General features: G+C 37.8%; 1 protein-coding gene and 1 long non-coding RNA gene across 2 annotated transcripts in view; one reads left to right on the forward strand and one right to left on the reverse strand.

Annotated features, from left to right (window-relative positions):
- LOC311069532 (CUB and sushi domain-containing protein 1) overlaps positions 1 to 26,027 on the forward strand; it is a 684,283-nt gene that overhangs the window by 455,571 nt on the left and 202,685 nt on the right. Inside the window, exons 7-10 of the mRNA XM_084092746.1 lie at positions 4,647 to 4,724; positions 17,156 to 17,237; positions 17,612 to 17,736; positions 22,651 to 22,772. Coding sequence (XP_083948872.1) covers positions 4,647 to 4,724; positions 17,156 to 17,237; positions 17,612 to 17,736; positions 22,651 to 22,772 — 407 coding nt within the window. The remainder of the gene's footprint in view (positions 1 to 4,646; positions 4,725 to 17,155; positions 17,238 to 17,611; positions 17,737 to 22,650; positions 22,773 to 26,027) is intronic.
- On the reverse strand, positions 6,784 to 7,146 carry LOC311069536. Its single transcript, XR_014603531.1, has 2 exons — positions 7,067 to 7,146; positions 6,784 to 6,836 (listed from the first exon to the last, which is right to left on the reverse strand). It is a non-coding gene; the product is annotated as an uncharacterized lncRNA (long non-coding RNA).

The following is a 26,027-nucleotide window of genomic DNA, read 5'->3' on the forward strand; positions in this document are numbered from 1 at the left end:
GTGACTCTGTACAGATAAAACGACAACGTTTTATATGTACAGAGGTAAAGGGAAGGAGAAGGGGGCCTTCACAGGGGAGAGCCTAGTTGACACTTCAGGACTGCGTTGTCGTCATGTCCAGGCACAGGTCCTTCATCAGATCTAGATCCGGCGGACTGCGGTAAACCTCAGGATAAACAGAGAGACTAATATTAACGTAGACACCATCCTTCTTATGATGTAACAAATACATCAGGATTCATGGGAAGTGTTCCCGGTTCCGGCTGACCTAATCTATGCAGCCTAACATTGAATTATATACACTCACCTAAAGGATTATTAGGAACACCATACTAATACTGTGTTTGACCCCCTTTCGCCTTCAGAACTGCCTTAATTCTACGTGGCATTGATTCAACAAGGTGCTGAAAGCATTCTTTAGAAATGTTGGCCCATATTGATAGGATAGCATCTTGCAGTTGATGGAGATTTGTGGGATGCACATCCAGGGCACGAAGCTCCCGTTCCACCACATCCCAAAGATGCTCTATTGGGTTGAGATCTGGTGACTGTGGGGGCCATTTTAGTACAGTGAACTCATTGTCATGTTCAAGAAACCAATTTGAAATGATTCGAGCTTTGTGACATGGTGCATTATCCTGCTGGAAGTAGCCATCAGAGAATGGGTACATGGTGGTCATAAAGGGATGGACATGGTCAGAAACAAAGCTCAGGTAGGCCGTGGCATTTAAACGATGCCCAATTGGCACTGAGGGGCCTAAAGTGTGCCAAGAAAACATCCCCCACACCATTACACCACCACCACCAGCCTGCACAGTGGTAACAAGGCATGATGGATCCATGTTCTCATTCTGTTTACGCCAAATTCTGACTCTACCATCTGAATGTCTCAACAGAAATCGAGACTCATCAGACCAGGCAACATTTTTCCAGTCTTCAACTGTCCAATTTTGGTGAGCTCGTGCAAATTGTAGCCTCTTTTTCCTATTTGTAGTGGAGATGAGTGGTACCTGGTGGGGTCTTCTGCTGTTGTAGCCCATCCGCCTCAAGGTTGTGCGTGTTGTGGCTTCACAAATGCTTTGCTGCATACCTCAGTTGTAACGAGTGGTTATTTCAGTCAAAGTTGCTCTTCTATCAGCTTGAATCAGTCGGCCCATTCTCCTCTGACCTCTAGCATCAACAAGGCATTTTCGCCCACAGGACTGCCGCATACTGGATGTTTTTCCCTTTTCACACCATTCTTTGTAAACCCTAGAAATGGTTGTGCGTGAAAATCCCAGTAACTGAGCAGATTGTAAAATACTCAGACCGGCCCGTCTGGCACCAACAACCATGCCATGCTCAAAATTGCTTAAATCACCTTTCTTTCCCATTCTGACATTCAGTTTGGAGTTCAGGAGATTGTCTTGACCAGGACCACACCCCTAAATGCATTGAAGCAACTGCCATGTGATTGGTTGATTAGATACAGTGAGGAAAATAAGTATTTGAACACCCTGCTATTTTGCAAGTTCTCCCACTTGGAAATCATGGAGGGGTCTGAAATTGTCATCGTAGGTGCATGTCCACTGTGAGAGACATAATCAAAAAAAAAAAAAAATCCAGAAATCACAATATATGATTTTTTAACTATTTATTTGTATGATACAGCTGCAAATAAGTATTTGAACACCTGTCTATCAGCTAGAATTCTGACCCTCAAAGACCTGTTAGTCTGCCTTTAAAATGTCCACCTCCACTCCATTTATTATCCTAAATTAGATGCACCTGTTTGAAGTCGTTAGCTGCATAAAGACACCTGTCCACCCCATACAATCAGTAAGAATCCAACTACTAACATGGCCAAGACCAAAGAGCTGTCCAAAGACACTAGAGACAAAATTGTACACCTCCACAAGGCTGGAAAGGGCTACGGGGAAATTGCCAAGCAGCTTGGTGAAAAAAAGCTCCACTGTTGGAGCAATCATTAGAAAATGGAAGAAGCTAAACATGACTGTCAATCTCCCTCGGACTGGGGCTCCATACAAGATCTCACCTCGTGGGGTCTCAATGATCCTAAGAAAGGTGAGAAATCAGCCCAGAACTACACGGAAGGAGCTGGTCAATGACCTGAAAAGAGCTGGGACCACCGTTTACAAGGTTACTATTGGTAATACACTAAGACGTCATGGTTTGAAATCATGCATGGCACGGAAGGTTCCCCTGCTTAAACCAGCACATGTCAAGGCCCGTCTTAAGTTTGCCAATGACCATTTGGATGATCCAGAGGAGTCATGGGAGAAAGTCATGTGGTCAGATGAGACCAAAATAGAACTTTTTGGTCATAATTCCACTAAACGTGTTTGGAGGAAGAAGAATGATGAGTACCATCCCAAGAACACCATCCCTACTGTGAAGCATGGGGGTGGTAGCATCATGCTTTGGGGGTGTTTTTCTGCACATGGGACAGGGCGACTGCACTGTATTAAGGAGAGGATGACCGGGGCCATGTATTGCGAGATTTTGGGGAACAACCTCCTTCCCTCAGTTAGAGCATTGAAGATGGGTCGAGGCTGGGTCTTCCAACATGACAATGACCCGAAGCACACAGCCAGGATAACCAAGGAGTGGCTCTGTAAGAAGCATATCAAGGTTCTGGCGTGGCCTAGCCAGTCTCCAGACCTAAACCCAATAGAGAATCTTTGGAGGGAGCTCAAACTCCGTGTTTCTCAGCAACAGCCCAGAAACCTGACTGATCTAAAGATCTGTGTGGAGGAGTGGGCCAAAATCCCTCCTGCAGTGTGTGCAAACCTGGTGAAAAACTACAGGAAAGTTTGACCTCTGTAATTGCAAACAAAGGCTACTGTACCAAATATTAACATTGATTTTCTCAGGTGTTCAAATACTTATTTGCAGCTGTATCATACAAATAAATAGTTTAAAAATCATACATTGTGATTTCTGGATTTTTTTTTTTAGATTATGTCTCTCACAGTGGACATGTACCTACGATGACAATTTCAGACCCCTCCATGATTTCTAAATGGGAGAACTTGCAAAATAGCAGGGTGTTCAAATACTTATTTTCCTCACTGTAATTGCATTAATGAGAAATTGAACAGGTGTTCCTAATAATCCTTTAGGTGAGTGTAAGTTTATAATGTGTTATGTGAATGCTAGGCCAAAGAGATGTGTTTTTAGTCTAGATTTGAACTGACAGAGTGTGTCTGCTTCCCAGACAATGCTAGGAAGACTGTTCCAAAGTTTTGGTGCTAAATAGGAAAAGGATCTACCGCCAGCAGTTGATTTTGATATTCTAGGTATTATCAACTGGCTGGAATTTTGAGACCGCAATAGACATGAAGGACTATAATGCATTAAGAGCTCGCACACATACTGGGGAGCTAAACAATATAGTGCTTTGTAAGTAATCAGCAATATTAAAAAATGTATACGATGTTTAATAGGGAGCCAGTGCAGTGTTGACAGAACGGGGCTAATATGGTTATACTTCCTGGTTCTGGTAAGAACTCTTAACTGCTGCGTTTTGGACCAGCTGTAGTTTGTTTATTAAGAGTGCAGGGCAACCACCCATAATAGCATTACAATAATCTAGCCTTGATGACATGAATGCATGAACTAATTGTTCTGCATTTTTCATTGAGAGTATATGACGTAATTTAGATATATTTTTAAGATGAAAAAATGCGGTTTTACAGATATTAGACACGTGACTTTCAAACGAAAGATTGGTATCAAAGAGCACACTCAGGTTCCTAACCGACAACGAAGACTTGACAGAGCAGCCATCAAGTGTTAGACAGTATTCTAGGTTATTGTTGCACAGAAAAAAAACTTAGGATGCTAGCGACCCTCGCGTACTTACGTGAGGAAAACACATCCTCAAGTAAGTACGTGAGGGTTGCTAGCATCCTAAGTTTTTTTTTTCTTCGTTTTTTTCTGTGCAACAATATTTCAATCTCTGATGACTCCATAATTGCAATTCACCTTTAGTTTTCAATGTGGTAATGTCTGATATGCAATGAAGTAATGTTTCACTCATGATTCCTGCAGGTATAAAACAAAAGAATACACTAGCATCATCAGCAAAACTTGAAATAGCTCACAATTTACTGCAGAGCAAGTAGACCGAATATATTGTATCACTGTCACTTGATGGTGGATCTGGTGAAGAAGCTGTCATTGATCAAAATATTGATTTTGAAGACGATGAAAATGATAGTTTTGAAAATACTCAAACTGAACCCTCCCAAGTTCCAAAAGGTAATGCAATATGCTTTATTTTATTTTGTTTGTAATTGGTATTAAAATATCAGTTTTATACTATTTAGAGTTATGGTTACTAGTTAGAGATTCATCCGTGTTAGATATAGATCCGGGTCGCTAAAGACCTGAATATGTAACGATGATTAGAGAAACATTCATGCATTTAAAGGTTAAGATCTGTCATACACCTGCTAATTAAGAAAATACCTCTGGCCATCAGAATGCTCTCATTTTGATGGCCCCTGCATGACTAATTCATAGAGGGTTGCTTGAATTCAATGAGGTGTTGGCACTCTTGGGCACTCGACAGGCTTTGGTAACTGTATAAATGGATTGTGATTTCTACTTCTACACACTTGACCTCTACCCTCTCTCAACAGTGAAGAAGGCCATCGAGCTGAAATCCAGAGGGGTGAAAATGCTTCCGAGCAAGGATACAAGTCACAAAAACACAGTCTGTAAGTGCACTTCAAGTCAGTTGAACTTAGAACCTCACAAGCTGGACCTAATAAGTCAAGTCAAGTCAAGTCATCTTTATTTATATAGAGCTTTTTGCAATACAGATTGTTTCAAAGCAGCTTTACAGAGATAGCAGGAACATAATGCAACAAAGCTTGTTTTGGCTGTACAGCAGATCTAGAAGAAAAATGTGTCATTGTCCAGCTTAAGTTAATTAATTAATTTCTGTTGTAAAAATCATTAGTTATTAACTTAGTTCATTTATCTATACAGCAGCTCTGGAGAAAACAGTGATGTCATCATCCAGCTTAGTTCAGTTCTATATAATGGTGTTAGTGCAGTCAGATCAATAATATTGTTGAATATTATGTGTCCCTGACTAAGCTTCTTTCACTGTGGGCCATGGAGTCTTGCTAGAGATAAAACATGAGGTAAAATGTGGAAACTTTACACCTCTTACATACACGTTCTTCCTAATCTTGACTCATTTTGGACACATCTGTAGTTTTTTACATTACTCCATGTATTGCAAAATCTCCACTGTTTGTCAGTTTTACTGTAGGGAGCCACCCCTCCCTGGCATAGACTTTATTACACTGCTTTCTGGAAGACTTGATTCTGATTGGTCAATCACACCATTACGCTTTCAAAATGTTTTGCATAATGATCCCAGACTGTGTAATTGTCAGATTTCCTAGGCAACTGTGCTAGTTTTTATATTTTTTTATAAAATTGTATGGAAGGCACAATGGTGGTAGTTCACGGAACACTTCTTGGGCGGTTCAAACCTACAACCATTATTTTACCATCATATATCATTAACCACCAACGCCACACAATCCAAAATTTCAATAATACTATTGGCTGAAGGAATGTACAGCGGTGTTCCTGATAAATATATAATCTATACATTATTCATTTAAGAATTGAATAGAAGCATGGATTAATTAAAGCTAAACTGTTCCATTCTCCTCAGCACAACTGTATTCTTCTCAGTCACTATTGTGACCTTGCTTGTTTTCATTATGAATTTAATAAAGATGCCCTTGATGATATTCTTAATAGGATGGAGGAAGCTACGCAACGTTACGCTGTATGGATGATTTCGCCCGTTCTGCGCTTCGTTGAACATGTTCCGTGGCAATTAGCATTACAAAAGCTGCTGACTCTGTGAAGTACACCACTTCAGTTGAGCTTCTGCAAAACATACACAGTGTGTGCGTGATGACAATAGCTTGTTTATGGACATGAGAGAGGTTGCCTAGGGTTTTCATGACAAACGGCCCAGTTCACTTACAGCAGATGAAGAGATTTTACTAAAACAAACCACACACTCAGTCATTTAGTTACTCGCATGAATATGGCTTTTAATGAATGAATCATATGGCATATAATGTAACTTTTATGGTGGCATATAATTGCAATTATATTATAACTGTTTTATAGTGTACATTAAGTCTTACGTTGCCAGACTTTGACTATCGCCATAAAAAACTCTTTGCATTCTGACCAAGAACAGACCACTTAAAGGATAACTGTCACCAAAATGCAACCTAGGGTCTTTTTGTTAATCTACCCGAGGCAAACTTTAGTTTAAAAACATAATTAGAATGGAAACACCACTTTTAAATTTGACCGTATTTTCGTTTTCGCTATTTTTAAAACACTAAGAAGGCTCGACACAACATGAAACTTTGCTCGAAGTATGACCAGGGGCTCTACACATGAACTCGAGCATTGAGAACATTGTTTGTGTACACAGAGTTTACTAAAAAGAAAGATTTTGAACAACTCACTGTAGCTGTGTCCGCCGCCATTTTGACAGTCAAAAATAGTTGATCTCGGAATGCGAATGAACTGACTCTGAATTTTAGTATTGCTTCTTATATGAGCATCCTTTTTCAAATACAAGGTCAATATTGAATTTCACTAACAACAAAACAACAAATTATCTGTGAATTTATATGAAACTAAGCTTTAGGTGTAGTGTTCTCGTGCAGTGTGTTGAAACTCGGACTAAACACCAAGTTAAACCGTGCAAATGAAGACAGAGTCGTAGTAAGTTTGATGATTTACTGTCACGCTTCCTCATTTACATGTAGTGGTGAAAACTGTAATAAAACAATACAGCAATATTCAGTGTCCATTTCTTGAGTAAAATTACATTGTGAATGATAATAACATGAATATACAATGCTATTCTCAATGTAGCAGCAGTTATACAGGCTATTAGCATTGCTGTGAACTTGTTTTTAACAATCTTATCAAACATCATCTTTTCAACAAAATCTCTACTAATATATTATCTTTAACATGTCTAATATCACATAAATAAACTTACAGCATTGCCTCTATGATGCTTTAAGCTGGATGCAAATGGATTGAACCCCGAGAGCACACCATGTCTGTCTCATTGTTTCCATGCAGTACCAGGAAGGACAAACAGGAAGTGACTTAATAGGAAGTGACATCACCACATGACACAAAAACTCTAAAGTTAAATTCCTTAAAAGACAACACATTAGAAGCTTCCCATCTTTACTCTCCTCCCTGTTACGTTGCATTCAGAGATTGACTATTTTTGACTGTGGACACAGCTACAGTGAGTTGTTCAAAATCTTCCTTTTTATTAAACTCTGTGTACACAAACAATGTTCTCAATGCTCGAGTTCATGTGTAGAGCCCCTGGTGATACTTCGAACAAAGTTTCATGTTGTGTCGAGCCTTCTTAGTGTTTTAAAAATAGCGATTTTTGATGCTAAAAGTTTGATGCCCCATCAAAATGGGCATTTTTGATGCCCCAAGCACTCAAAAGGCAATTTGACCAAAAACGAAAATACGGTCAAACTTAAAAGTGGCGTTTCCATTCTAATTATGCTTTTGAACGAAAGTTTGCCTCGGATAGATTGACAAAAAGACCCTAGGTTGCATTTTGGCGACAGTTATCCTTTAACATCAGAAAATTACATTGGAATGGTTGATTTCAGCACTTTCCATTTTTTTTATGCACAATGGTACAACATTTTATTAGAAGTTAAAATAAACAATACATATATACTGTTATATTGAGCATTTTTTTACTTAAAAAAAGTTAATGAACTACTCATCCAATAAAGCGTTGCCGACTATGTACTGTATAATACAATGCATTTGACTTGTATTGCAAAATATTATGGTCTATTTATACATATTAGGTTTTTTTTGAGACTCTATGGACCTTATTGCATGTATATCAGGAGTTCAACAGGAATTTGATTAAAATTGTTTAAAAGATGAAATCATACTGGATTATTACAGAAGCACATGTCATTCCTCAACCTCAAAGCTCATGACAGATATGTTTTAAAAGATTTATACATTGCTAAAAATGGCTACATTTATCTGAAGAAAATGAATGTGATTTCTACACTTGGTAAAACACTTGGGTTGCTAAGTTAGCAAAGTGCCTTACAGCACCTTTAAGAGCAGCCCTTAGATCTTTGATTGGATTGGAAGTACACTTGGCATTTATGTATTAAACGTTTACATGTGCATTATAAGAAAGTCTTTGACACATATTGAGGTGATCGCAGGGCACTACTGGAGGAAAATAAATGCCCAAGAAAAAGATCAGAAAAAAACGGACACCCGCTTTGATCAGACAGAATAACTTTGGAGACTGATATCAACAATCAAAAGAAATAACATTTGAAGACCACATCAAAAAGAAGGACATGACAGGTGATCAAAAAGCCTCACTCCACAAGCGAAAAGCTTACACACACACACACACACACACACACACACACACACACACACACACACACCACTTGCAAATGCATTGACCTTACCCATGCCCCTTTCAAGGAAAGTCTGTTCACTCGGCGAGCATATTTGCAATGCCTCCTAGCAGCTATTTCTGGCACCCAAGACCAAGTCCTATATATGTGAATGGTGGAATCCTGGAATCTCCAAAAATTGCAACAAAATCTGACATTAACTGTCCCATAAATGTTGTTTCTTATGCTCAAATAACTTTAAACAGCAATTTTTTTTTTTCAGGCTAGACTCGCCAATGCGCATGTGCAAGTCCTAAGCGCATACCTGGAAACACTGACTGTTTCTATAGCAACTGGAGATTCTAATGGCAGCTGCAGTGACACGGTGATTTTACCAAAAATCACATGGCTGTTTTATTTAGAAGGAGGGACTTAATTCACCATATTGCGCGTTGCACCGTCTTTGTAAATCTAAAGTTTTTGCCTTACCTCATGATCCAAGTGTTCATGAAGAGACCATCTGACTGACATTTTATGTGCTATTAGAGAGCAAGTTTATATCAATCAGTCAATCAATCAGTCACTGCACATTGATGGTCTATGGACATCTACATGTGTGTAGACAATAATATATATATTATTTTTATCTGACAACTTTTTATCTTCCCTAAACTAATAATTACAGACACATCTCAAAAACAATATACGGTTCTGCTCTTGTATATCTAGTTTACTTGTTACTAAGTGTCTTAGACATAATTAATTAATCAAAGTGCCTTAGATTATGTGTGTAATATGCATCAGCTGATTGTTGAATGGACTGTGGATGTACCAGCTGAGGCTGAGACTAAGGGCGCTTTCACACTGGCAGTTTAGTGCGGACCGGGGCACGGTTCGCATGAAAAATCGCTAATGTGAACGCTGTCATCGGACCCGGGTGCGCACTAGAGTACCGAACCCGAGACTACCTGGAGGAGGTGGTCTGAGCTCGGTTGCTCCCGAACCGTGGCGCAGTTCGCGTTAATGTGCAAGCAACACGGACTCGGGTGCGCGCTTGTTCAGGAAGTATAGTATCCCGCGCATGCGTATCACTGTCGATATCATTGTTTCCTCACACACGACAACCATGAGTGGCAGGGGAACGTTGTGGGACACTGATGACGTAAGATCACTGCAAACGCACCTGGGTTCGATACAACTAATTGAGTGTGAAACCAGACCAACGCTGCGGGGGGCGCCGGGAACTAGCGCACTCGGGTTCGGACCGCAGCAAACAAACCCAGTGGAAAAACGCCCTAAGATCAAGCAAAACTTTTAATTATGAAATGTCTTTCTCAACACAATTCCTATAAATAGACTATTGAAGTACTTAATATTTATCAGTATTAAGCCTTATTAGTGTTATACTTCACTAGCCTAAAGAGTGTTTGGTATGCCAATCCTTAATGTTATATGAAAAGATGCAATAGGATTTAATTTATAGGAAATATATTTATTTAGAACAGTCTATATTACTGACCGCATTTAGCTTTGGCTAGCATGTCATGCAGTTGCGTTAGACTATTTGCTACGGTGGCCCAGTAGTGCACAACACAACGAAATTTAAAAAGCAAACATAAGTTCACAACACAACGAAATTAAGCCACAACACAACGGAAATGAGCCACAACACAACGGAAATAAGCCACAACACAATGGAAAATGTACAACACAACGAAATAAAGCCGCAACACAACGGAAATGCTCCCGACCACTAGAGGGTTCTCGGAGCGCGGTAAAGTTAGTTTTCCTTGCCATTGTTCTATAGAGTCAGCAGTCTTAATTTATCAATAGCACAATTAGTTTTTACAGTATGCAACCATTGTATATCGACATAAAATATACTTCAAAATCACCTACATGAATTATAGCTGTGTATTTATACTGGAGAATTATTTGACGTGCTACCACAGCGCATGATCCCTAAGGAAACGTCTGGCAATTCCACCAAGTGGTTAAAACGTATAATTTAATATAATTTGATAAATAAAAACACAAACCATTTGGTGAATTGCAGAATTACAGGAATGTATTGGCACTATTTCACCTGTAATAAGTCAGTCTGGTCAATAGAGCTGGTAAGTCCCGCCCATCCGTAAAACCCCACTGGACCTCTAGGTTGAAAAATCGTCAATGCAAGTGAATGTGAGAAAATAATTATTTTCTGGTCCCGTTTGAATTGTGCCATGAATGTGAACATATGTTGTCTGTGAATTTTTTATATAATTTTTCATGTTACGAGTTTGACAGTATATTGTATGATTCTTTGGCTAGCAGTTGTGGAAAAGACATAACGAGAAAGTCTACATGTCGCCTATGTGACGTCACCCCATAACACATTTTCCCTCCACTTGTCAAATCACGGTGCTAATGCTGCGATAATCTATGGAGACAGATCGAGATGCCTGTGTGTTTTGTACCCAAATGTCACCATTCAAACCAAATGGGCTGTTCTTTCTTCAGATTCCCGTCTGATGTAAAAAGAGTTGTAGTCCACAAAGTGGACAAAGTCCACACAAAGTCTAACCATATCAAACTTCTACCCGCTAAATTGTAGCATTCTTCACACGAAAAATTATATTAAAAAATCACAGACAACATATGTTCACATTCATGGCAAAATTCAAACGGGACCAGAAAATAATTATTTTCTCACATTCACTTGCATTGACGATTTTTCAACCTAGAGGTCCAGTGGGGTTAGCGGAAGGGGCGGGACTTACCAGCTCTATAGGAACCTACCACAAGCTTTAGGACATGAAAAAAGTAGACCTAATGTTTTTATAAAAAAAACAAATTGTGTACTGTGCATATAGGGAGATATTGGCACAATTTCACCTGTTGTAAGTCAGTCTGGTTAATAGGAACTACAACCTTTGAAACATGATAAAAGAAAAAAAAACTTTTATTATATTACAGAAATGTCCTAAAAAAATAACAATTGTTTACTGTAATGAAGGGAGGTATTGGAAAAAAAAAATCAGCTGTAGTAAGTCAGTCTATTACCAATACAATAAAGCTTTGGATTTGGAACATGTCTGTTTTTGAATGTTAAAAGTAATTTTAATTAATACAAATTATACGTTTTAACAACTTGAAAGAATTGGCGGACGTTCCCTTAGGGATCATGCACTGGTAGCGCGTCAAAGCATTCTAGAGTATAAATATGCAGCTATAATGCACGTAGGTGATTTTGAATTAATAAATGTCGATATACAATGGTTAGCTACATACTGTTAAAACTAATAGTGGTGTAGTTAAAGGTTTTAGACTCAGTGGCATGGAAAACTAACTTTATCGCGCTCCGAGAGCCATCGGGAGCATTTCCGTTGTGTTGCGGCTTTATTTTGTTGTGTTGTACATTTTCCGTTGTGTTGCGGCTTTATTTCGTTGTGTTGTACATTTTCTGTTGTGTTGTGGCTCATTTCCGTTGTGTTGCGGCTTTATTTCATTGTGTTGTACATTGTCCGTTGTGTTGTGGCTCATTTCCGTTGTGTTGTGGATTAATTTCGTTGTATTGTGAACTTATGTTTGCTTTTTAAATTTCGTTGTGTTGTGCACTACTGGGCCACCGTAATTTGCCATATATATATAATAATAAAAAGACAAAAGAGTCAAAAATATGGACCATAAATTTGGCCAATGCTACACCTGAAGTAAAGTCATCCTAATGTGATTTTGGCCAGTAATTGAACTCGGAGGGATGTCAGAAAGTGAGGCTGTGTGAACACAAACTCACTGTGGCTTAAGAGGAACAAGAGAGTGGGGAGAGAGGAAACATGGGACATGCTTTGACCTTTATTTTCTTTTTATGGGAAATAGCCTTGAGCTTACCTAAATCCCCTGTCATCTCTACAGGAATAGATATTCCACCTGTAAATGCAATCTTTGCTGGCTTTCTGATGAGCATTATGCATGCGTTTAATTTAATAGGAATGTGCTAGGGATGTCAAAATTAATGCAGCATTTGTTTTTATTCGTTTTTTCCCCCTGGCATCCTTTGGCTAGCGTTACAGTGTATGAACACACGTTTATTTACTCAAGTGATTTTAAACCATAAAAATTTACAAATAGAACTCAGTGCGGTACTACTGCATGAAGAGGCTCTCTGAGTGCACAAACTTGCACATGAGTTATCTTTTGCATCTTATCACGCTTGAATGGACAAAAAAACAACAACAAAATTATGTCAGAATTCCCAATTTTGGCAAGTATTCTCATAAACGGTCTTAAATGGGTTAAAAAGTCTTAAATGACAATAAAGAGTTTGGAGACAATCGTATGTGTGTTGTGCTGCATTTTAGACAACTCGGAATTCTGATTGTTCCCACCTCCTACTTGGAAATAACATCTGGAACTCCGCTCGAAATCGGACACCTGACCTGTGAACTCAGGGCAGATCGATTAACTCGACCTCAGCACTTCCAAAATGGCAGCAAGACCTGCTTCCAACGAGCATATAGCATTGATTTTTCAAAGCGAATGCCAGCATTGTATGCTATTTGGACATTGTATGTATTTATTTATTTGCCATATAATTGACACAAAATGCACTCGTTGTGTCATGGCGATATCATGTGATCCACATGTGAAGGAGACGTGTGATTGACTTTGAACACTGAGGTCAGAAGTTGGACGTTTCAACTCTGATATTCCCACTTCCAACATAGTCTCGAACACAGCATTAGATTCTGTGTCATCAAGTTGCAGCAGCCTAATATACCTGCTGCAGTCTGTCATTAATGTTATTCAAACAACAAAAGAAAAACAGAATCAGAATCACTCACTGATCTTGAATGAATAACATTTGTAGCTTTAAAAGGATTAATCTATATTGTATTTACACAGTAAATATACATAATGTGTTATTTTACATTTGACTTTATCCAATTTATGTAGTATTTCTTACCTTATTACTGTTAGACCTACCTGAAAAGCACTGGTTACAAGGTTAAAAACAACCAGCGTAATTAATTATTTATTTATGTATGTATTTATGTATTTATGTATTTATTTATTTATTTAGTGGTGGTTCCAGTAAAATTTTGCCAGTAAAAAAAGTACAAATTTTGCCAGTAAAAAGTACTTAGCGTTGAACCTTGCTATATGAATGGCACAGCTAATGTTTTATGTTTTATGTTCACTTAAATTAAAAGTTGTAATGTTTTTTTAAAGCCTATTAAATGTTAAAAATGATAGCTTTCAATTATACTTAAATATTGAATGGCTATAATTAGTGTCAAAAATCAATTTAAGGGGCCGTTTACTTTACACCATTTTCAACTAAAAACTGAAAACTTTTTATGCGTTTTGGTCGTTCATTTACATGACAACAGAGTTCAGGGGCCTGAAAACTTCTGAAAACACCAATCAAACTGTTTTCATCTCTGTGTAAACTACAAAAACGCGAATTTGTGAAAACAGTGATGTCATGCGCATTACGTGTTCAGTCTATAAGCACGTAGTGTTAATTTATAAAGTGGCATTGCCAACTACAGGCCTGGCATAAATAGTATATCGTTTTTAGTCATTTCTTTTTTTCTGATCCGTGTGACAACGTTATTGTCTGTACACAAGAAACGCAAAATTTTCTGTTTTGATTTTCTGTTTTTAGTACATTGTTGTTGTGTAAACGCTACCCTAATAGACACATTAATATCAGTATTGGTATCGGTGATACTGGTCTTCATTCATAATACTTAGTAAAAATAAATAAAAATTAAACAAATATTTGCCATTAAACAAACATTTAAAATAAACCATTAGTACCCGTGTACCCATTTCGCATGTTTTTGTAACCTGATTTTTTGGGACCCTGATGGTGTCTAGTTAGGAATTTTTTATGTTGCCGAGGTCAACTAATGTCCCGTTGGGTTCATTTGGCGACCATCTTGAAGTGATGTCATCACTAGGGGCGAAAAAAGCAGATTTTCATATCTCCTGAACCACACAACATACAAAGACAAATGAACCCACTTTTTCATATGGTTCTGACACCAGGAATCAAGTGGACAGGTCATTGACATGGTACAACCACTCTTTATTGGTGAAAAATAGGCAAATACCACATTTTAGGCTCATAACGCTGTAACTTTTGTTATTTTGTGCAATAGTTTCCTGCATTAGACCTGTTTGTCAAAGACCCATGAATGAGGCGTCAAATCGTGCGGATTATTGAGGAGAGGTGTGCTATATCTTTTAAAAGCGATCGGGCGTACGATGTTCGCCCGGCGGGCGAGAAATTGGGCACAAAATCCCATAGACTTAACACTGCAATGGATTTTGGTGAGTCATAGCTCTGAGCGAGGATTTTGTAGAAACATATGGGTTACCACATTTAAAGAAGCTGGCAGGCTCTGTAAGAACATACCTCACAATGCAGTGTAAGTTGTACCCCTGGGGGGCAAGAGCTGCCCAAAGTTGCCCCATAGACATACTATGGTGAAGGGACGACCCATGAAACGGACATATGTGTTTATCCTACTATGGACTTTTGTATTGAACACAACTCTGGATCAGAGTGTCATAAAGACAGGGGGTAGTCTGTCAGGATCAACATGAAGCTATCAACCCACGCCCTAGCAACCATTTAGAGCACCCTTGCTTGGATGCTCGACAGTGGTTGCTAGGGTATGGATACGAAGTGTTGAAGGTGATTTGTGATTTGCTGTTCACTGCTCCGAGTCAAATCAGCCCACACTCATGTTTCTATGACACTTCTATCCAAAGATATCCCTTTGACCTCTTTCAGGGGAAGTCTATGGAACATGTTGCTAAGGTGTTCTAAATGGTTGCTAGGGCGTGGCTTGATAGCTTCATGTTGATCCTGACAGACCACCCCCTGTCTTTACTAGAAAAGTATGAATTAGTAGAATATCCAGTGTTATGAAAACAGTAGGTCAACATAACTACAATGCGTTCTTTAAATCCCTGTCTTATTCTGCCCTCTAGAGGCATATCAAAATTAATACAAACAAACATAAAGAGACGGACAGTGTTATCAACTGACCAAACACAGTAAAAATCATACTGATAAAGTATACCATGTACAAAAAAATCTGATGAGCCCAGAATATAAACTCAACGCGTTTAATTACACGTTAAGCATTGCCGAATATACTCAAATGAGATCGACTCAGAAAAGACGTCAATAAATGCACGCGTGTCACCTGTACATCTTCTTTGTTGCATGGCAAATTATGATCACTAATGCAAAATAAAACATTTTATTCACAAAAATGTCTCTATTTGTATAAATTGCTGCACATTCGTTGAATTTTGAATTTTGCACACATAAGTTGAAAGCAATTTGTTTGTTGATAGTAAAACATATCAACATTTACCAAGTTCATGGATAATTGTGCGTGCATTTATTAATCATTATAATACTAAAATCATAATAAAGAATAGTCTACTACAAAAAATCAGATGAGTCCAGAATATGAACGCAACACGTTTAATTTCACGTTAAGCATTTTCCTCCCATAGAAAACCATTATAAGAACGCTAAATGTGGCTTAATGCATATTAGATTGTCCACTTATTATGTCGAAATAACGAGTTATGTCGAAATAACGAGATATTTATGTTGAAATAACAAGATATTATGTTGAAATAACAAGATATTATGTCGAAATAACAAGATATTATGTCGAAATGAGATATTGTCGAAATGATAACTTATGTTGAAATAATGAGATGTTATGTCGAAATAACGATATATAATGTCAAAATAACTTAATATCTCAAAATAACGAGTTTTTTTTTTTTTTTTTTTTTTTTTACCATGCGGTTCAGGGATTCTGTAGCCTAGAAATCTAGACGCACCCTAGCGGCAGCAAAATGTATTTTGCAGCCAGGGTAGGCTAGCAACTCTCCATAGACCTTCTAGCTGCAAAAAACCTAAATTGGGTCAGGCCAATCACATCGTGTATAGAGTAGGCGGGGCGGGCTTAACATAATGACGACAGAGTTGCGACGGTTTGTTGAAAACAAAGAATGGCGGCTGCTGGAGAACAGTCTTTCGAATCGGCTTTGGCCGCGACTCTGGAGGACTTGGAGTTAAGTTTTTCTTTGAGAAAAGAGCAAAGAACGGCACTTAAGTCATTCTTAAAAAAAGGAAGATGTGTTCATAGTTTTGCCGGCCATATACGGCAAAAGTTGAATCTATCAATTAGCTCCGCTGTTGGGCAAACGCTCTGGTTGGTTGAAGCGCTGTCCTATTGCGTGCAGAGTGAATTTGAAAGACAGCCGTTTATCCCGCCCCTCGGATTGAGCCGTGTCTATGGTGAGTTGCCAGACCTAACATCTTGATGTAGGTCTGGCTTGCCAGGCTAGGGATTCTGTACAACACATAGTAATTAGAATGAGATATTGGTGCTAATATGTGTGTCACAAAAATGATAATGGGACTAAAATAGGTTTTATTTGCTTTAAACAGTATCATTCCAATTTGTTTCTTTTGATTTTTGGTTGAAATTAAACCAGAATAACTTCAAATCTGGTGAGATCCTTCTGATACGCTGTCTTGGATTTGAATACCACACACACCAGTTGACTATCACACGTACTGTCTCATTAATTTTGTTTTTGTCTTCTTCCTCTTTCTCTTACACGCTCTCGCTCTCATGCAGTAAGCCAAGGGGGGATGGCTGCAGACATTTGTCCAGATCCAGGGATTCCTGAGAATGGGAAAAGAATTGGCTCCAGCTTCCAGTAGGTCCTCTTTTTTGTTCTCTTATCTGCTGCATTTATCCTTTTAACTGCATGACACTGCTTTAATCGGGACTGGGCCTGCTGTTTGACACGACTGTCTGAACTCCTATACCGATAGGCCATTACCACCAAGACCTTTGGTCACTGCTACTAAGTGGGTTTCTAATGCCCTTAAAGGAAAAACCAAGGGCTGTTACATGTTCTGCATTTAATGTGAGTGATTCTGAAAATAGAAGAGACAAGCGGTTTATAGATGTTGGACAGAAACCGCTTTCATCTAACAAAAGAAGGAATGGGTCAGGGACATAGAGGGTCTGGGGCTGATGTGACTCATAAAGCTGGTCGTTCTCTGACGGTCATTTCAACCTCGGCAGGATCGGCGCCAGCATCCAGTTTTCCTGTGACGACAGCTACGTACTGCAGGGATCAAAGAGCATCACTTGCCAGAGAGTGACTGAAACCCTGGCGGCCTGGAGTGACCACAGGCCTATCTGTCGGAGTAAGTGCAAATATGGGTCTCTTTTCCCCTGCTCAGACACTTTCTGTAGGGATGTTGTCAGATCCTGTTAAGTGAGATGTGTAGCGCATGGCAGTGGGGAGTAAGACCACACAACTCGTAGGAACGGTTGTGCCACACTGATTTAACAAAGACCTCACTAGCACATGTGAATATGTCAAAGAACATGTCTGCTTTTGAATTATGCATTTAAGATATTTTATTTGACGACTATAGCCCTGTTCCAAAACCTGGGGAGCTCCCTACTCCCTACATAGGATAAAGCATAGTGTTTTATTTATAATTGAAAATATTTATAATTCATTAAATGCCAAAGAAAATCATTAAAATAGTTTACATTTATTATACGGTATTGCTATTGCATATACACTCTGTTGAATCCCACAAATTGCAAAACAATCACTTATGAGATTCTATTTCAGGATGCATCAATTAGAAGGCAATAAAGAGCAGAGAAGCTTATTAGGTTTTGGAACAGATCTATTGTGTATAAATCACTGCAGCACGTGTTAGCACCCAGAAGCAGCTTTTAAATTAAAGTTTTTCTTTTCATTTTCTATTTTTCTTCGGCTCTTTTAATTTCATCAGGAAGAATGAGGAGTGTCTAAACCAGGGGTATGTGGAAAGATTTTGATGTTGCTTTGTTAAAGCTTTGTGACTTTAATGATACATAATATCCAGTATAATATGAGAACAACATTTTAATATGGTGTTGATAAAGGGTACTTGAGGCTTATTTGTTGGCTTGTGGAGGTTGGGAAATACTGGCTATCTACAAAATGAGCGAGAAATTAAGGATGACACAGAATAATCACACTAGCTTACATGCATTTTATTAGGCAGATAGACTTGTGGAAGTTGTTTTTAGTCATTGTTGTTGACTAACTATTCAAATGAATATTAAAGCCTCAAAATTTAAAAAAAGACCAAACACATAAACGATTAAAAGTAAAATGTATTAGCCTAGACTAGCACCGTAGGTTATTCACTCATATTTGCTCTGCTGTATCCTTGCGTTACCTGAATGCCTGTAATTAATCAGGCAAAACAGCTCAGTTGATTTATCATACACAAACTATTAATTGTTTTGAAAATGTAAACAGTTGCAGTTTATGATTAACATTGAAACTTTATTACCCTTTCAAAATAATCTATTAAACAAAGTGCGACTTGAGGAGCATGCACTAATATTTTCAGTTCCATTCGTTTGTGCGTTGTCTCAAGGACACTCCCACAACGGGTAATTCATCAATATTCATGCATGCGCCATCAAATGGGACCAAATATCTCAGGAACTGAATATATTGTAACACCGTTCCACCAGTTCTGCCCAACCCTCGAAGTAAAGTGTTGTCCATACAGGTAATAAAGCTGTTGACATAGCTTTACATTTTTACCATGACGCTGTTTAAAGAGTAGACATAGTTCGATACAATTTTTAGTAAAGTTACCCTCAGAATAACTGCTCTGTTAATAACCCTCTGTCAATTCGACTTTCCGTGGGCGGGGTTGCAAGAATTCGGAAGTATAATCTGTAGTTCCCTTTCAATATCCGTCTCTCAATGTTGCGTAATCTGATGACGCTATGGGGAAACACCTTTTTCCTAGAAATACTGAAGCCTGATTGAATCACGCTATTGCCTTGCAATAGCCAATGGCGTTCAAGCGCATGAATCTGGGGTGGCAACCCTGTATAACACTGCGCTGAACAGCATTTCCTCAGATTTTTTCTCCTTCAAATCTGCAAGTTTGAAGCCTCTTTTCTCCGTTGAATCATCGTCGATTGTATGCAGTACGACGGTACACAATTATTTCCATTTCTATTCTCAGAAGTTGTGAATGGTACCAAAATACCGAACTGTACCGTACCACTTTTTTGGGACCCTTCCATTGGGGTACTTAGCACAGTTGTCTGGTACCTAAAGGGTGGAGCTAAACTCACTGCAGAACGTTGATTGGTTGACAGAGAATCGTCACTTGCGCGTGCTACAAGGGGAATGACAACACAAGAGGTGCTGCTTTGCTTAGCACACTTCGCAAGAACATGCCATAATTGGATTACGTTCCCCATAGCGTCATCAGATGATGCAATGTTGAGAAACCAATATTGAAAGGGAACATCTCCGGTTATTGACGTGACCTCTGAAATGAGGGAACGAGACGTTGCATTTATGCCATGTTACTTATGCTCAGGGTTTTTGTGACTGGCTTATTCAGTCGAAAGATTCTGAGGAAATGCCTTCAGCGCCATGTTATATAGGAGCCATGCCAGTTGTGTGGGCTTGAACGCAGTTGTGGGGTTGAAAATCTGCAAAGTTACAGTTTATTGATGCATTTTACAATGCAATATATTTTATGTAAAAATGGTTTATGAACGATAGTTGTTGATGTCAGGAAAATACATCAACCCACTACATTAATTTAAATATATATGATTCTCTACATTGAGGGCCTAATTCATCAGGTAACATCAGCTATATAATATGAGTAGAGGTTTTAATACTCGTGATCTCATAGTTATGGTAATTCTGACATGACTTCAACACACCATAAGACCTGAGGAATACAAAAAGGTTGATGCAATTCTTCATAATAAAGGCAAAGTAATGTTTTGAATTTATTTTTTTTATTTTTTTTTGACATTCCAAAAACCTTATCTCATGCAGCTAGATGTATGCGGTCATGCGGCTAGATATACCCTTAAGATGAGACCTGGAGTGTGGCTGTTTTGAAAGGCATAGAGGACACAGGCCTCCAAATGACATTAATCAAAATGAAATAAGGCAGTGTGTCAGAGCGGCAGACGGAAGAGTAACCATGTTTGACAATTTCCTCGCACAATTCTCGCCGATCACTGATTGATCCAGACACTTTTTGTTTCAGCAGTGCCAAGTAACCTTTTTAAAGACAAGCCTTAAATGCCTTCCTTTCCTTCTTCCTGTTATATGTTAAGGGAGTGATGGTATAAAACAGGAAGTTAAAGACACTTTAGCCTTGTGATTTAGTAATTCTCTGTTTTTTTTTCTGTTTTTTTTTTTTTTTCTTAGTTTTGGTCTTAAAGAGAATCTCAAGAGATGTTTTGAGTTAATTATAGAGTACCTGTAAATGAAAGAGAAGCTCAAGCTGATCACTTTATGCTACTTTGATAATTAAGTTGCACTTATAACACCAATTTGCAAGTATACAGACCATGAAAGTGGTCATTGTACATGCCAGACACATCACAGCTATCATGTTTTTAAAGCTCATCTTTAACCACAGTCACTAATTTATAGGTTCATGTTTAAATGTGAGCGTGACTTCATCTATGTTGATTTCAAACAGTACGCTCTGCAAAAGGAAACCTTAAAAGAAATTGCTATATTTATGACAGTGTTTGCAAAGCAGCACAGTACTCATATTCGTAAAACATTCTGTTAGGTTTTTTTCCCCCCAGACACCTGACTATTAAACATCTGCAGTTGACTAAGCCTGAGCCATTTAAGCCTGCATACAGAGACTCCCTTCATACTCTGTTATACTCTGAGATAATTTCATGCTGTTTTTGGGGAAACTTTACACTTAAAGATTTCCCAAAATTGTTACTTATTTAAAATGATGTATAAAAATTCCTTGCATATATTTAACCATTTGTCCTGAGATGAATGCATATATTTGCATATATTTAACCATTTGTTGCTAGCTAAAACCTTAACCTAAAACTTCCCTAAACTTTAACACTGTTCTTTTGCTGCATTGCAAGCACTCCTATTTCCTTCAGGAAATTCTAGTTTGGTGGTTGATGTTTTTGAGACGATAACTGTCTGTAGGTTTGTTTGGTTGGAAAACATTCTGAACTCATTTTCACACAGTAGTTTCTGCAGTAAAGAACCCAGCAATTTCCCTGTTTGAGAATACCTGCTACGTAATCTCTTCACATCTCTACCTATCCAAATCTTCCTTAGTACCCTGTGGAGAAGCCAGTGAAGCCACAGTAATGGAGCAGGGCTGCTCTTTTAAGCTGTCAAAGAAAATCCCTGACTAAACACAAGGGAGAAGCAGTTAATACCCTGGCACAGTATAGGGTTGGAAAAAATACCCTGAATTTGTCAATGATTGAGTCAAGTTATTCTGAGGCATGACCTTAAATAGATTAGCTCATGTCCTGAGAGCTGTATGTGTTCAAAGGAAGTGCTTTTAGTGTGGGGCAGGATGGAAATATCTATTCGAAAACCTAGTGAGCTGTGTACGTAGGAAGCATTTCAGGCATCGTAGGTGCACTTTTCAACTCAGACTGTTCTCAAAGGTAGGCAGCATTATAAGCTGCATGCCTTCTAAGACACCTAGTGTTCGCTAAATTTTAAGGCAGCCTTGCATGGAGAAGACAAGGCAATCCCATAATACAATGTGACAAGCTCAGTGTGGAAAAAAGGGTTAAGCAAGGGACATTTCATATATTTCATTCTTATCAGTTCAATATAAAAAAAGTCTAAAAACAATATTATATTATATTATATTAACATGCCTAAGACTTTTGCACAGTACTGTATATGTATGTTAGTTGATTACAAGGCTACTCTTGTCAGAGAGCTGGTTTGGTTTCTGAAAGACATGCAGAGACGGAACACAGCTGTTTGATTTGCGATCTTGCTGTGCTTATTACATTCATTTGTGTATCATATGTGTATGCCTTCCTTTTTCCTAAAAAGCTTCTCTGGGCATCTGACAAAGCTGTAGTGATGACATTCTGGTTATATTCCATTTATTTCTACTGATGCTTATATGTCTGTAAAAACATTTTGTCATATAACTCATAGTGTGTTGCATTCCTTTCAACAGCAACAGCTATGACTACAAAACACATGACAATTGTTAAATTGACATACACTTTGTTGTACTGTTTACCCCTCTCAACAGCTAGGACCTGTGGCTCTAATCTGCGGGGCCCCAAAGGCATCATAACATCTCCAAATTATCCCGTCCAGTATGAGAATAACGCACACTGCGTGTGGGTCATAACAGCGGTGGATCCAGAGAAGGTACGTTTGTAATTTAAATCTAAATTGAGACCTAAGGCTGACTCCAAGTCATATGAGTATACAATTCCACAAAACATGCTTATGGTTCATTTTTAATCTGCCAAAACAAAACATGATATGCTTTTGAATAGCATCCAAGACATAATTGAATGGGACCTTGCATAAATGTCAAAAATAATCTTAAAGATAATTTGTGAGGACATTTGCATTGCAGTCCACAGTGTTTGCATAATTGTCAACCTCTTGCCCTGGTTGTCTCTGGCTATTACTGCTTCTCCAGAATTGATTAGGTTCAGCCACACATCTTCAGCTCTGTGGCAAGAGTGACAGTTAATACAATCCAGCATGAACTCAACACACACCATGAGAGTGACTCAAGCTTTTGTTACTAAATCGAGACCAAACAAAGACAAAATAACATTAGAGGAAAAAGGAGCTATCCTGCTCCCGATGCTTTGCATCTTTCTTTGGCAGATTTTAATGTTGGAAATGTTTGTGTATGTGTTACCTTATTGAGTTTACTCGCAGATCTTGAAATTACTGTAAAATAATGTAACATTATAACACTGTTTACATTTTAGATATTTAGCTTTGTGCTTAGGGCTGGATGAAACATCAAGTATGAAAGAAGTCTCTTATGTACAGTAGAAACAGTGATATTGTGAAATAGTATTGCAGTTTGAAAATGTCATTTATTCCTGTGATAGCACAGCTGCCATATTAACCTTCAGAATTAATTCTAATATGCTGATTTGGTGCTCAAGAAACATTTCTTAATGTTTTTGTTAGAACTGTGACTGATTGATGATTAGAAAGTATTTTAAGTAAGAGCAGCATTTATTTGAAATAAGAAAGTCAAATTTATCACATTTGATGAATTAATGCACAATTGCTGAAGGAAAGTATTTCCTGAAACAAACAAACAAAAATCTTACTGACCCCAAACTTTTGAATGGTAGTGAATATTTGCAATATATGTATCACATCTCTGATTAAAAAATCAAAATCAAAAATGGCGATAGAATTCTGTGAACGAGTAGAAAATATTTGAGTGAATTCTGATTTAAGGATTAATTTCCATCACCCTACAGATATATTAGCCACTTGAGTAGAACAATATAGCAGATAGGAAAATGTATTATGTTTTTATATTTGAAAATATTTTATATTCGTATGAATTATTTCTTGTGTTCTTTTAGTGTTAAAAACTTTCCTTGATTAGTTTTATTATAAGCTTGGCAACAGTGTTTGGTTGAAATGTTGGTTTCTCAGATAAAGGGAATACAATCTCATGTTTTTTTTCTTTTTCTTTGGAGCCCTAATTGTTTTGGAGCCTTAATTCCAACCCCAATGGTGACGTATGTTTTTGAACACATAATTTTTCTTGGTTTGAGGTAATTTACTTTCTAAAACTGATTTTTAGAACATGTTGTCTTGGAATCCATGAAATTCTGCAGCAAAAAAACAAAACAAAAAAACATTTGATGTATAAAATCCATCCCTCTGGAACTGGATGTGTATAATTAGTCATACAGATGATAGACTACTGTAAAATCTTAGTGACATGCCAGTAAATTGAAAGTACCTGTTGGCGACCATCATAAACAGACTTGACTGTTGTATGCATAAAATCCCAGCCATGTCACAACCAGTATATTTTCACTCCTGGCCACATGTTTTCGCTTTGATCTTATGATGAAAAGATGTGACTTTAATTTATCTCACATTGTGCAGTTTTTTTCTGCTTTTGCTGAACCGAAAGGCTCTGTTCCAAAGCCTAGTGAGCTGTCTATCTAGACTGCATTTAAGGCGTCATAAACATAAACATAGTATTTCTTCAGAATGGTAGTTTCTTTAGACCAAATTCTAAGCCAGCATCACCTGTATCCTTCATGTGATAGTCTATCCCAGAATGAATTACAATGAATATTTATCGCAATATTTGTGTGCAATGTTTTTTTGTTTTGTTGTTTTTGTTGTTTGTTTTTTAATATATACAAATATTCATTTAGCCATTCTTTTTCTTAAATAAACTGTACAAATGTATTTACAACTTCTCACAGGACTGGCAAGTGTATTCTGCTGCTGTGTTTAAAGGTCTTTAAAAGTAAAATAGTAAAAAAAATATAATAATAAGAATGGGAAATGTAGAAGATTAGCTTTAAATAGCCATGGCACTCTTATTAATTAAAAAGCCTTAATTGTCACATGGCTACATACAAAACGTTAAGTTCTACCAGAAAGACTCGGGAGATAAAGTGATGTAACAAAGCATATATTTATTGACAGCCCGGCAAGCATTGTAAAGTTCTTTGGCGTAGGCCCCGTCCATAGCTCGTAATCCGAGGGTAGCGGATCTGCATCTCCTGCCTGAAGACGAAGGCAGGGGCGCAGCCGACCCCCTTAGAAGGTATGGACAGGACCATCCTGGTGGTGGTGGGGAGGGTGGAGGTTGTTGTCGCGTCGGCATCTGCGAACTCAAACGTGTAAGTACCTATCTTTTATACAGAAAGTATAAAGACGTGATTGGATAGAGATGAAGGTAATAAGTGACGTAGTGATTGAGTCTTCCTGGCAGAACTTAGCTAAAGCTTCCATATATCTCTCCTATGCATTTCAGCCTACACCTTCCTCAGGGAGAGTAATGGGAGAGTTATATCATTCATTTAGTAAATCACATGATCAGTATCAAGGCAAGGCAAGGCAAGTTTATTTATATAGCACATTATATATCATATTTCACACTATGGCAATTCAAAGTGCTTTACATAGAAAGGAATAAAAATAATCACAAAAAATAAAAGCTAGGACAATTAAAACAGTTATTCAAAATGCTATGGAAAGGAAAGGAATTAAAATATCACACTATGGCAATTCAAAGTGCTTTGCATAGAAAATAAGCACGAAATAAAAGCAAAGGAAATTAAATCAGTTATAAAAGGAATTAAAAGAGATAAACGATACAGTTATATCAACAGTAATGTGACTTATTATGTGATATAATAAATAGGTGGGCAAGTCCCAATACCCATACTTGCGGTCATTGCACTTACTTACATGATACATATCTGGTGTTTGGCCTAAGTCCACAATTACGTGTAGAACTTTTGATTACCCGATAAAACACACTTACAGCATAGTGTTGTAAAAATGCAAGTTTTTAAAAAATATGTATTTATACATTTTGATTTTAAAATAAACTTCTAAATATTTGTTCAATAGTTCCTATTTAACAGACAACGCAATTTGTATTTA

This window comes from Abramis brama (genome assembly GCF_963993115.1).
Source record: "Abramis brama genome assembly, chromosome: 19".
NCBI classification, from domain to species: Eukaryota; Metazoa; Chordata; class Actinopteri; order Cypriniformes; family Leuciscidae; genus Abramis; species Abramis brama.